At 43.4% G+C, this 14,268-nt stretch overlaps 1 protein-coding gene across 1 annotated transcript in view; it reads right to left on the bottom strand.

Moving 5' to 3' along the window:
- TRIM54 (tripartite motif containing 54) overlaps positions 1 to 14,206 on the bottom strand; it is a 28,282-nt gene extending 14,076 nt beyond the window's left edge. The window contains exon 1 of the mRNA XM_066266757.1: positions 13,688 to 14,206. Coding sequence (XP_066122854.1) covers positions 13,688 to 13,855 — 168 coding nt within the window. The 5' untranslated portion in view covers positions 13,856 to 14,206. The remainder of the gene's footprint in view (positions 1 to 13,687) is intronic.
- Positions 14,207 to 14,268: the final 62 nt, after the last annotated feature.

Raw genomic sequence — 14,268 nt, 5'->3', positions numbered from 1 at the left:
AATACTAGGGCTAAATTTGGATGGTAATAAAATAGTAAAGTTTATCTTTTGGATTTTCCAGGGCCTTCTGGCTCATGGCACAACACTCATGCTGCTTAGAAGCCCTCACAGTTCTACCTAGGAGCTAAATCAGTGTTTCTCAAAATATGATATACATGCTAATGACAAGCATGATAATTTTAGGTAATACAAGGATGGACATTTACATTTTTTATGTCTTATTTTAATGCACATTAGAAAAAAACAACCAGCCTATAAAACTGGTGATTTTTCATGGATTTTGTCATTTTAAATAAGGATAAAGTTCATATTTAAACCTTGAAATTGTGTCCTTTTAAATAGAAATATTAAACACATGTTTCAGGTAGTACCAGCTGTGACAAAGATCAGGAAGGTGAAGTGAGAAGGAAGTTTGGGAAGTAGCACTAACCCTTTTCTGACTCCCACTTCTCATCACAATTTGCCCGTCTTGTGTCCCAACCTTTTGTAAATGCTGGGCGTCAACTTTGAGAGAGTCATCTATCTGTACTGAATATGTGGATAAAATCGTTACCCCTTCTTGGTGACACCTCTACATTTTAACCATTTTAATGGAGGGAATTTAGCGCAGCATGATATAGGGAAGGTCGCAGTGATTGGAAGATCTGGTTTTGGACTTGCTATATACGACCTGCAAAAGCCATTTAGCTCAGGCTCCAATTTCCTCAGATCTGAAGGAGGGATTTGCACTTAGCATTAGGTCCTGTCAAGGACTGACGTTCCTGAGCAGTGAGTCTTACTTGATAGAATTACAGTAAGAATTATCAGATACCTTGACCTGTATGTTTTTGCCTGTGAGATGGGAGAAGGGAGTAGGTGGTTTTTATGACAACCTCCTCCTCTCACACTATGTAGGCCCCACCTTCTTCTGTGTTTAACTTTGACTGTGATCCAGATTCTCAATTGATTGTGCCTCCTCCGAGCTGTTTCTGGAGCGCCCTCTTCCTGTCTAATGTAAGCAGTTCTTGAAATTCCAACTCTGAAATAGCCCTAGTGTGTTTACACGGGTTTATATACTGAATTTTAAAATTTGCATTATCTCTGAGGCTTGAATTTTTAAATAATACATCAGCATTATTTTGTGATTAGAATGAAAAATAAAATTGTTTTTTAAAAATAAACATGCCGGTTATTTCACAGTAGAGGAAAGATTAAATGAGTTATTAATGGAATTATGTTCCATTTTTAACAAAGTTGTTAATAACTCATGTCATGATTTTAGATAAAAAAGCAGGAATTACATCTGTATAAACAATGGAATTCCAATTTGTAAACGTGCTATGAGATTTACAGGTGATTCTTTTTTAATGTCTTTCTATTCATCTACATTTCCCAAATTTCTTTGTATAGACTATGAATTATTTTATAAATGCATGAAATTAAAATTAAATAATTTTGCACCCTGGCTGGTTGGCTAAGTGGGAGAGCATTGGCCTGGCATGTGAATGTCTTGGTTCGATTCCCATTCAAGGCATAGAGGAGAAACACCGATCTGCTTTTCTACCCCTTCCCCTCTCGCTTCTCTCTCTCTCTCTCTCTCTCTCTCTCTCTCATCCCCTCTTGCAGCCATGGCTTGATTAGAGCAAATTGACCCCAGGCGCTGCAGATGGCCTCCTCATCAGGCGCTAAGAAGAGCTCAGTTGCTGAGCAACGGAGCAACGCCCCAGATGGGCAGAGCATCGACCCCCAGGGGCTTGCCAGGTGGATCCTAGTTGGGGTGCATGCAAGAATCTGTCTCTTTGCCTCCCTTCCTCTCACCGAATATAAAAAATTTTTAAAAATAATTTTGCTATAATTTGTCAGTGAGTAATAAAATTAAATTGTGGGTGGTTCCTTACTTCTTTAAATTTTTATCTTTTAAATTTTATAATTTCCATACACAGCACAATCAAATGTCAAAATAATCTAGAGATGTTTTATTTCAACATATGTACCCTGATTTATCAATGTCACTGCATTAAATTTAATAAATAAATTAAAAAAATAAAAGGGTAAATTAAAAAAGGAAAAAAATTTTTTTATAATTTCCAAATTTTGTACAAGTACTTTGGGGTTTGGGAAGAAAAAATTTTGCTTTTTAAAAATGCAATGATCAGGCCCTGGCTGGTTGGCTCAGTGGTAGAGGGTCGGCCTGGCATGCAGGAGTCCCAGGTTCGATTCTCGCCCGGGGCACACAGGAGAAACGCCCATCTGTTTCTCCACTCCTCCCCCTCTCCTTCCTCTCTGTCTCTCTCTTCCCCTCCCGCAGCTGAGGCTCCATTGGAGCAAAGATGGCCCGGGCGCTGGGGGTGGCTCTGTAGCCTCTGCCCCAGGCGCTAGAATGGCTCTGGATGCAACAGAGCAATGCCCCAGAGGGGCAGAGCATCGCCCCCTGGTGGGCATGCCAGGTGGATCCCGGTCGGGCACATGCGGGAGTCTGTCTGACTGCCTCCCTGTTTCCAGCTTCGAAAAAATGAAAAAAAAATGCAATGATCAGTTTTGACGTGAGAGAAAAGGGTGGCGCTAGAGTGCCTCAACAGCCAACAAGGTAAAACACTACTTAGTAAAAAAACTGTTGGCCCTGGCCTGTTGGCTCAGTGGTAGAGCGTCGGCCTGGCGTGCAGGAGTCCCAGGTTTGATTCCCAGCCAGGGCACACAGGAGAGGCACCCATCTGCTTCTCCACCCCTCCCCCTCTCCTTCTTCTCTGTCTCTCTCTTCCCCTCCCACAGCCAAGGCTCCATTGGAGCAAAGTTAGCCTGGGAGCTGAGGATGGCTGCATGGCCTCTGCCTCAGGCGCTAGAATGGCTCTGGTTGCAACAGAGTGACGCCCCAGATGGGCAGAGCATCGCCCCCTGGTGGGTGTGCCAGGTGGATCCCGGTCGGGTGCATGCGGGAGTCTGTCTGACTGCCTCTCCATTTCCAACTTCAGAAAAATACAAAAAACAACAACAAAAAAGACTCTTAGTTCAAGTTATCATTTGAAGAATGGGAAGACAGGTGACAGAAGATGATAGGTAAGAGCCTGACCAGGTGGTGGCGCAGTGGATAGAGTGTCGGACTGGGATGCAGAGGACCCAGGTTCGAGACCCTGAGCTCACCAGCTTGAGCGCGGGCTCATCTGGTTTGAGCAAAAGCTCACCAGCTTGGACCCAAGGTCACTGGCTTGAGCAAGGGGTTATTCGGTCTACTGAAGGCCTGCGGTCAAGGCACATATGAGAAAGCAATCAATGAACAACTAAGGTCTCACAACGAAAAACTGATGATTGATGCTTCTCAGATCTCTCCATTCCTGTCTGTCTGTCCCTATCTATCCCTCTCTCTGAATCTCTCTGTCTTTGTAAAAAAAAAAAAAAAAAAAAAAGATGATAGGTAAGAAATAGTTTCAGGAGACCATAGAGACTGTAATAGGTTAGGTTACAAATAGGGTGGGGTGTCATGGGAGAAGGCAGAGGTGAGTTTTACCATAAAGACCTTTTTTTTTTTTTTGTATTTTTCTGAAGCTGGAAACGGGGAGAGACAGTCAGACTCCTGCATGCGCCTGACCGGGATCCACCCGGCACGCCCACCAGGGGGCAACGCTCTGGCCACCAGGGGGCGATGCTCTGCCCCTCCGGGGCGTCGCTCTGTCGCGACCAGAGCCACTTTAGCGCCTAGGGCAGAGGCCAAGAAGCCATCCCCAGCGCCCGGGCCATCTTTGCTCCAATGGAGCCTCGCTGCGGGAGGGGAAGAGAGAGACAGAGAGGAAGGAGAGGGGGAGGGGTGGAGAAGCAGATAGGCGCCTCTCCTGTGTGCCCTGGCGGGGAATCGAACCCGGGACTTCTGCACGCCAGGCCGACGCTCTACCACTGAGCCAACTGGCCAGGGCCAAGACCTTTTTTTTTTAATTGTGGGACAATCAAGTAGGGCTTTGAATTCAGAGTTAAAGGATATGAGCTTAATTTTGTTTGTTTATAAACTTTTTTTAATTGACTAATTTTTATAGGAAAAGGAAGTGAAAGCAAGAGAGAAACATCAAATTGTTTTTCTTTTATTTATGAATTCATTGCTTGATTCTTGTATGTGTCCTGACCGGAGCTCAAACCCATAACCTTGGCATATTGGGACGATGCTACAACTAACTGAGCTACCTTGTCAGGGTGATATGAGCTTAATTTTGTTGACAAGGTTTCTAAACCAGGAGAGAAAATAAGAGTGAATATCAATCTAAAAGAGGTGATTTGGATAGACGGGAGGGGGAAGAGACTAAAGCACAGCTCAGCGGGAAGCAAGCGCCATAGTCGATGTGAGTCACACGCCTGCCCTGGAATAGTGGCAACAATCACAGGAAGGCTGGGGATGCTGGAGGTAGAATCATTAGGACCAACCAATCACTTGGATGTGGGTGGGTTGGGGGGAGAGAAGGGGGTCAGACTATTCTGGCATTTCAAGCCTGGACACTTGGGATTACACTGGTGCTTAACATGCAGGAATACTTGGTAGTCTGTGAACTCAGATGAGAAAAAAATTACATCTTTATTTTTACTAACCCCTAGCAGAAATTAGGCACTTCCCTTAATTATGAAAATAGGTGACACAGCACAGTAGCTGTAGTAGTATGTCAGCCACAGATATCACTGGTATTTTCATATCACATTAGAGGTGTTGATCAAGTCTCCAAAAATACTTTATGCGTGTCACTACTTCTAAACTGTAATAGTTATTATTATTAAGCTCACTGCTCAATCTCATTATTTAATGTGTTAATCAAAACCACATATATATATTAGCCTCGGCCAGGTAACTCAGTTGGTTAGAACATCGTCTTGATATGCCAAGGTTGCAGGTTTAATCTCTGATTGGGGGACTTTTGAGAGTCAACTAACAAATGCATGGATAGAGGGGAGCAACAAATCGACATTTGTCTTCCTCTCTCTAAATTCAATAAATGTATTTTTTTATTTTATTTTTTCCTTTTTGTATTTTTCTGAAGTTGGAAATGGGGAGGCAGTCAGACAGACTCCCGCATGCGCCCGACCGGGATCCACCCGGCATGCCCACCAGGGGGCGATACTCTGCCCATCCGGGGCGTCGCTCTGCCTCAATCAGAGCCATTCTAGCGCCTGAGGCAGAGGCCACAGAGCCATCCTCAGCGCCAGAGCAATGGCTGCTCCAATGGAGCCTTGGCTGCAGGAGGGGAAGAGAGAGACAGAGAGGAAGGAGAGGGGGAGGGGTGGAGAAGTAGATGGGCACTTCTCCCTGTGTGCCCTGGCTGGGAATCTAACCCAGGACTCCCGCACGCCAGGCCGATGCTCTACCACTGAGCCAACCGGCCAGGGCCAATAAATGTATTTTTAAAAAGCATGTATATTACCCTACAAAACATGTTCTAAGTATTTTGGTATTCCATTTCAGTGTTTCTCAAGCTTTTTAAAATTGCTCTTCCTTTCTGGAATATTTTGTTTTGTTTCATTTTTTTGTATTTTTCCGAAGTTAGAAGTGGGGAGGTAGTCAGACAGACTCCTGCATGCCCACCAGGGGGGATGCTCTGCCCATTGGGAGTGTTGCTCTGCTGTGGCTGGCTGGAGCCATTCTAGCGCCTGAGGTGGAGCCCATGGAGCCATCCTCAGTGTCCGGGTCAATTTTGCTCCAATGGAGCCTTGGCTGTGGGAGGGGAAGAGAGAGACAGAGAGGTAGGAGAGGGGGAGGGGTGGAGAAGCAGATGGGCGCTTCTCCTGTGTGCTCTGGCCAGAAATCGAACCCGGGACTTCCACACACTGGGCTGATGCTCTATCACTGAGCTAACCAGCCAGGGCTCTAGGAATTTTTTAGACAATTTTCTCCTAATCACTAACCCTTCCTCATTAAATTTTAATACCATAAGTCTAAAAAATGTCAAATTTATAGAAGCAGAGAGTAGAAAGGTGGTTGCCAGGGGTTGGGGGTAGGGGAAATGGAATGTTGGTCAAATGGTGCAAATTTTCAGATATAAGATGAATAAGTTCTGGGGATCTGATGTACAGCATGGTAACTATAATTAATAATACTATATTGTATACTTGGTATTTGCTAAAAGGCCACATACACACATAAAAAATGGTAACTATATGAGGTAATGGATGGGTTAACCAGCTTGATTGTGGTAATTATTGCACAATGTATACATATATCAAATTATCACATTGTACACCTTAAATATATATAATTTTTGTCTATATATATATATTTTTTCAATATATATCTTGTTAAATCTGGGGAAGGGAAAGTTTTACATGAAAGCAAAAAATTAATAAAAATTTAAAAATTAAATCACAATAAAAAATTTTAATACCACCAAGGCACTTGAATTAATACCACCCCATACTGAGAATGCATGAGAATGTGTGCTGTGTTCTAATGCAGTTGGTTTTCTTTATAATCATATGTAATATATTTTTACATTTAAAAAACACTGTTATTTTAGGCTGGCTTCTGGTGGTACAGTAGATAGAGCATTGACCTGGAACGCTGAGGTTGCCAGTTTAAAACCTTTGTGCTTGTGGCCCTGGCTGGTTGGCTCAGCGGTAGAGCGTCGGCCTGGCGTGCAAGGGACCCAGGTTCGAATCCCGGCCAGGGCACATAGAAGAAGCGCCCAATAAAACCTTTGTGCTTGCTCAGTCAAGGCACATATGACAAGCAATCAATGAACAACTAAAGTGAAACAACTATGAGTTGATAATTCTTGTTTCCCCACCCCTTCTCTCTTTCCTCTCTGTGTAAAACCAATAAATAAAATCTTTTAAAAAAACACTGTTATTTTGAAAAAAACACATACATATTGGCCTTAAAAGGGGTCTATAGGTTTCACAAACCACCAAAGGGGTCCATGGCACAAAAAGAGATGACTTCCTGCCCTGATCATAAGTCCCTAGATGGTCTCATCACAAATAGGAATTTTATACTGTGAGGTGTATATGGCAACCTCCTCGACACATCTCTGTAGCTGGTAGTCTCTCACTGGGCTTAAGAGCACTCAGCTAATATCCAGTTAGCAAAATTCTATCTTTTGCTTCTGTAGACCTTTCTATTCAAAGATTAAGAAATAACTGATGGGTTTTGTTGTTCACGTAAATGTCTTTGTTCTTTCCTTTCATCTTACATTGTGAGATGGTGTAAACAAGAAAACCAGCCCTATAAAGTAAAATTTTGTGTGCCAGTAATATGACATATAAAGTAAATTCCATCACTGTAGGAGACAGAACACTTAGATATATGTTCCTACTCTGTTCCTTTGTGTGACTGTAACTTTCTTCCTGTGTTCTCCCTATAAAATGGCAATAACACTCATTCTACTTACTCACGTGGAATCATGCATGTGAAGGTTTGCTATAAATGATAAAGCACTGCTCTAGACCTTAGAAATGTATGACCACACAGAGCCACAGGACATGAAATGACTGTTCTTTCTTCACTGTGAAGTATAAAATGGAATAAACAATTTAATTCTAGGCTATGTCTAGGCTTTTATGTGGCATACGTGCCATGTACTGCCACTCTTTTAGGCTCTGTGGTGCCTGTTTCTTTGTAACATTTCATAGCATCTAATAGAAATGTTCCATCCAGAAAGATGCTCTGTGAATGCAGTTACACTATCAAGTCTATACTTAGGTCACAATACTTTCGGCCTCTGGCTATCCAGAGTGATGCTGATTTGGGATTCTGGCCCAGGATGCAAGGAGTAAGGGAGTGCTGGAGGCGTTGGAGGCTATCTCCCCCAAGTTGGTGGCCTGGCCAATGACGAGTAATGGACGATGCAAGTCCCCTGAGCCAGCCTTGGAAGATACTGAAGAAACCATGAGGAAAATAATGAGCAGAAGACTAGACATTTAGAAAAAAATTGAAGAGTCTTAGAAGAATCCAGGTGTTGGCAATGCTCAGTCGTGGGTGGGAGAGTGATTTTGAGTGGAGGGCTCGCTCTGCCTCGCAAAGAGCCTGGCACAGGGGTTGCGAAAGGAGGCAGGCTGAAAGGAAGGTTGAGAAGCCGAAGAGTGAGTCAAGTTAAGACCCTAGCAACAGAATGGAAAGCCCTTAAAAAACAGAAATGTATAATAATTCTTGAACTTATAAAATCAAATTGTTAGAGTTATTATGGTAATGTGCCAAAGAACTGTAAAACTTAGTATTGGCAATGCCATTTTAAAGAGGAAAAGTCAGGCTTCTTGCCCCCTTGTTTCTTTAGAGAATTGAGGGAGAAGAATGTGGGAGCTTCCTGGCTTACAAGGACAACTGGGTCATCTAGTCATAGTTTAACTATAGTTCTCTGAAAGAATAAAGGTTATCTGAAGAACTTCTTTTCCCCTTTCAATGGGATCCTTTGGGAGACAATGTTTGCATATCCTACCCTGATTTTAACTCTTCCTCCCCCCTGGAGTCCTGAGAGTAACATATACCTCTAGACCAGGGGTTGGGAACCTATGGCTTGTGAGCCAGATGTGGCTCTTTTGATGGCTGCATCTGGCTTGCAGACAAATCTTTAATAAAAAAAAAAGTTAAAAATATAAAACATTCTCATGTATTACAATCCATTCATTTTCTACCGCTCATGTTCATGGTTGCGGGTGGCTGGAGCCAATCACAGCTGTCCTCTGGGACAACACCAAATTTTTATTGAATAATGTGTAACGTACACGGGTTGTTGTATGGCTCTCGTGGAATTACATTTTAAAATATGTGGCATTTATGGCTCTCTCAGCTAAAAAGTTTTCCAACCCCTGCTCTAGACAAAGGGATGGGGGGGTAGACACTAAAAGATTTGTAAATGTCTTTGATTTGTAAAATGACATCACTATTGTGTTGCCTTTTAAGTTTTAATATATAAAAATGTTTTTTATAGATCCTATAGCTGAATGTCGTAAGCTTGATAATGATTGATTATTGTGTCATGCTCCCCCTCCTTTTCCCCCAACCTATATGTGATCAAGTCTACATAACTAGCTTCAGGGCTATTTTGGGACACACGATTTGGGTTAGCTATACCTCATGTAAGTCATATGTAGCCGGGTTATTAATAAATCTCCTCCTAAACATTCTTCTGTATTCTGCCTTGATGTCTCTACATAACCTGTGGAATTAAGGTACGCTACTTTACAACATTATAAGGATGTTAGAGATCACTTTAAAACATCCTTTATTATTTCTCGCTTTCTCTCTTCCTCTCCCTCCCTTGCTCATATATGTGTGTGTGTGTGTGTGTGTGTGTGTGTGTGTGTATGTAAAGAGGCTTGAAGAAGTGAAATAACCTGATTTACATCACAAGGCAATTAAGGAAGAAACTGGGTTGAGGAGATCCCAGGAATGCCAAGGCTCAGTCTAGGTTTTTGTTACCCACTAAATCAAGTTTCTTCCTTAAAGTCAGTAAGATCTTTAACCCTGCTTCAAGGTTAATGCAATTCACAAAATTTCAATAAATCAATTTCTCATAAAGGAGACCTGCCCAAGGTTGGGCTGGGGAGGTCCTGAGCCCTCAGAAGCAGGTGGACATGGTTAAGGAGGAGAGCCAGGTAGGATTTTCACTGCAGGCCCATACTTGATGACAATAGATCCTAAAAACTGATAACTGGAATTAGGCATGGAGTGACACAATGCAGAAGTCACCTCTTTCCCAGACTGCCCTGTATTAGAGGAGGAGGCCACTTTCTTGATATTCCCATCTCTGGAAATCTCTCCCTAAATGGACCTCCTCCAGAAAAGCTGTTCGTGAACAGTCTTCTTACAAGGCCTTCTGGTTGGTGGTTAAATTCAACAGGATGCAGCTCATAACCAGTGCCCACAGTGATGAGGGGGCAGGTACAGAAATAAATGGAAGACTAGCTTCAAAGCAGTTCAGGAGCAAATAGAGTTTACAAATACAGAAACACATGGAAAGATGTTTGTGTCAAAATTCTTGGCAGATGAGTGGGTACAGTTTGGGGAAAGGGGAGGAAGAAATTAAAGGGCACTAATATCTTGTTTAGGTTGTTTAAATTTAGACAGAAATTACACCTCTAAAAAAAACTAATTAAATTGTGATGACAACTATGTAAAAATACGTTTGGGGACAAGGGCTTGAAAATAATACGCAAACATAAAAATAATTGTGTCAGGGGAGGTAAGATTATGGCTGATTCTTTCCCAAACCCTTAATACCATATAATTTATTATTATTTTTTTTAGTTTTTCCATTGGTTTAAGAAAGAAAGAGATGGAAAGGCAGAGAGATAAAAGTATCAACTTGTTGTACCATGTAGTTGTTCCAGTTTTAGTCGTGCGCTCATTGATTGCTTCTTTGATGTGCCCTGACGGGGAATCAAACCCGTGACCTTGGCTCTCCAGGAGGACACATTATCCATTGGGCAACCCAGCCAAGGCCTGTAGAAAATTTTCAATGAAATGTTTTAACTTTTTAAATTTTGCTTCCTGGCTGTCTAGTTTCCCTGCTGTTATAAAATCACAGTTCTCTAAAAGTCTTGTTTGTTGTCCATCACAACAGTTTTTAGAACAGCAGAACACCAGACACCACCTAAATGTTTTAGAGGACTGATTAAATAGACTGTCATCCAGTCACAACAAGGGAACATCATACAACCACTTAAAAGGGGGAGGGGGGGGGCCTGACCAGGCGGTGGCGCAGTGGATAGAGCGTCAGACTGGGATGCAAAGGACCCAGGTTCGAGACCCCAGGTCGCCAGCTTGAGTGCAGGCTCATCTGGCTTGAGCAGAAACCTCACCAGCTTGGCCCCAAGGTCGCTGGCTCGAGCAAGGGGTTACTCGGTCTGCTGAACGCCCACAGTCAAGGCACATATGAGAAAGCAATCAATGAACAACTAAGATGTTGCAACAAAAAACTGATGATTGATGCTTCTCATCTCTCTCTGTTCCTGTCTGTCAGTCCCTATCTATCCCTCTCTGTCTGTCCCTGTAAAAAGAACAACAAAAAAAAAAAGAAAAGAAAAAAAAGGGGGGGGGAGGGGGCAGGAAATACAGATCTGAATGTGCGGGTGTGGAACAACTGCCAAGAGAGAGTAAGTGAACAAAGGCAGGTGTAGGACAATGAGTCTAGTTTAAATATATGTACACACACACACACACACACGTACCTATCCATGGGAAATTTCTGGAAAGCTACCCAAGAAAGTTGGTAGTGGCTCCCTCCATCTGGAGAAGGGAATTGAACATCCAAGGTAAAGATTCATTTTTCATGATATAATCTCTTATACTGTCTGAAAAAAAAGTATGTGTGCGTGTGTGTCTAATATAATATACTGGTATAGTTTTTAGAAGTCCTATTAACTTTCTAGGCAATGTTCTAAGGCAGAGATTTTTCAACTGGTGTGCATCAAGAATCTTTACAGCATGCAGCACTGTTTAGTGAAGGGCACTGACCTCCTTTCCTTTAGATTGTCAGATACAAAAAAAGACAGCAGACAACACAATAGCCATCTGATATGAATGAATCAAAATTATACCTATTTTTTGGTCAGATCAGCAAAAAATATGTTTTTTGTTGTGTCACAGAATTTTAATTATTAGTTTATGTGTGCCATGAGATCAACAAAGTTGAAAATAACTGTTCTAAGGGTATTTTTTTCTTAGTGGCTTGAGGAAAGAGGAATCAGAAGTCCTATTCTTGTCCCCATACTTAGAAAATAGACAATCTGATTATGTCTAGAGTTGTCAAAATGTGGAGGCAGTGTGTGAAAAAACTAAATATGCTCTTTCAGAGGGATCATTCCTGAGATGTGCATGCATAGGTGCAGCCGGAGAACTGGGTCAGCCTCCCACCAGGCCAGCCCGAATTAAGCAGTACAGATACAAGCTGTTCACTCGTCTCTGCTTGCAGGGCTCAGGGGAGCTCTGCACTTGAAAAGACCCAGAGAACCACCCCAAGGCCCTGGGGATCATATCATTCCCCAAATATTTTGCACAGGATTTGGCCCAAAGTATTCCCAGGTCTCTCGGGGCCCAGATCAGTATTTTAGAGATTCAAGGAACCAAACAAGCGTGCCTGAATACAGAGGACTGATTTGAACAAGGGATGTCACTGAAATGTTTTCTAGCTTTCTGTCCTGGGTCCCTCTGTCCGATGATACTGCCTGCCTTGCATTTTCATATTCTGACCACTTTTTTACAGACATATTACCTTAATTTCAAAACTTCACTTTCCTTATTTCAGGTTCTAATGGAAAGATGTTTCACTCCAAATTCATGAGGAGGGATAGTATAACTTTTTTGTCATTCCACCCTAGGCCCCTCAGCCTGAAGGATGCTCAGAGAGTTACTTAGACCAAGAGGAAAACCAAGATGGTGGGCAAGGCTTAGCCTCTCATACAAGACTTCATATCTGGGGTAGGGAAGCATTATAGTCAATCTAGGCCCCCAGACAGGGAAAATCACTGGCTCTGAGGTACCCTGGAGCCAAACAGACTCATAGAGGAGTGGGAGATGGGAATGGGCCTCAGTGGGAAGATGGCAGAAAGACTAGGGGGCGGGGCAGCCGGCCAGGACAGCAGACAACAGCAGAGGGTGGGTCCCAGGGCATAGGGAGGGATGAGGGATGGTCTGATTTACTGAATCCATTACTCTCCCCCGCCTGCCCGCCGCCCCCCCCCCCCCCCCCCCCCCCCGCCAAACATGCTGCCTCAAAGAACTTAAAAGGGAAGTGTTTTTTTTGGTTCAGTTAAAAATCACTTGTGTTCAACACAATTCTTCATAATTTCTGATACGGATGGAGAATATGTGTTCATAATGTCCCTTACCGCTACCATGTATACTAAGCCAGCCAGCTCTGGTTTGTTCAGTTTTTACTTCATTTGCAAGAGGGGTGTGTGTGTGTGTGTGTGTGTTTCTCTCACTCTCCCTGACCTTTGTCCCATTTTGTAGATTACTAGAACCTATACCAATGACACAAGGCAAGAAAGAAAGCTCATTTATAAACCATTCTGGTATATGTTGCTTTTCTTTTTGAAACCAGTAGCTAAAATGATATGTGAATTTGATTAGGTTTGCTTTGCCCTGTAACCACAAGTAACCCCAAACTGGTTGCATTTCTGGGAAGTAAAATTTCTTCTCTGCTTTCCCTCTGTTTAAGTGCTCTCATTCCTTTTAACAAACAGGCCCCTTTATTAATAGTCTAGAGTGGGGTACAGGTGTGACTCTTTTAATTGGGGAGAATTTCTAGTCTCTTGCCCACTGTTTAATTTTGCCCTTAAAGATCAATGAGCTGAACTTTGCCTTAAATGCCAATAGTTTCACTATCATCATGAACCTTTCTCAAAGGATTAATTTTTTATGTTTCATTATCTCAATGCTGTTTTCTCCAGATTTTCCTTATAATGTTCTCAAAATCTGAAACTCCAAACTGGAATGCAGGCTGGCACGGACTGTTCCACAGCCTGGTGTAGGATCACCTTCCTCCTACCTTCTATGGGGGTCTTCTTTCCTCTGTAGATCCCATCATCCCAGCCCTTGTCCATGTACAGGCTGTCCTCGCCAGCCTGCAGGGCAGCTGCTGACTCATGCTTACTCTGGGATCTCCTACAACCCAGCTCTCCATCTGTCCGTCAGCCAGGACAGCCACCGCCTGTCTCATCGAACTCTGCCCATCACCTCCTGACCTGATGAGAAGCCTCCCACAGTCCCACTGCTTCACCTGGCCCCACCCCCGCCCAGGCCCACCTGGAAGACGTCATTGGCACACTTTCGGCACAGGTTGTGCTGGCAGGGCAGGATCACCACCGGTTTGGAGAACATCTCCAGGCAGATGGGGCAGATGAGCTGCTTCTCCAGGTTGTCCATGCTGTGTGCATCCCCTAGCAGCGGCTTGAAACCCACTGCGAAGTTCATCCCCTCAGTGATTGTGCCGACCTCGGCCTTGGCTCTGGACCTGGCCTTTCCTCACTGCCTCTGGACCCTTCCTCGGTTACTTCAGACAGTCTGTGGATTCCTACGTTCCCTTCTGTTGCTCACTCTTGAAGTAGCTCTGCTATCTCTCCTGTCCCTTCCTCTGACAATTCACCTCGTCCTTAGCTGGCTGTTCACACACACTTCCCGTCTCTCTCTTTGCTCTGTATCCCAGCCAGGCACATGCAGCTCTCTCTATCCCTCACTTGCTCAGTAGCTCGGTCCCTGGAAATGTCTCCTTTTGTTCCCCAAACGACTCTTGTTCACTCTACAGGCAGTACTGTTTGTTCCTCACTCCCCAGAGAGGAGATTAGTTTTAACGTGGGGGTGGGGAACAAGGGGCATCTGTGTGACAT

The sequence above is a fragment of the Saccopteryx bilineata genome, chromosome 3, assembly GCF_036850765.1.
Source record: "Saccopteryx bilineata isolate mSacBil1 chromosome 3, mSacBil1_pri_phased_curated, whole genome shotgun sequence".
In the NCBI taxonomy this organism is placed as follows: domain Eukaryota; kingdom Metazoa; phylum Chordata; class Mammalia; order Chiroptera; family Emballonuridae; genus Saccopteryx; species Saccopteryx bilineata.
Note: the sequence above shows the minus strand (reverse complement) of the source record. Positions and strands in the feature narration are given on the sequence as shown.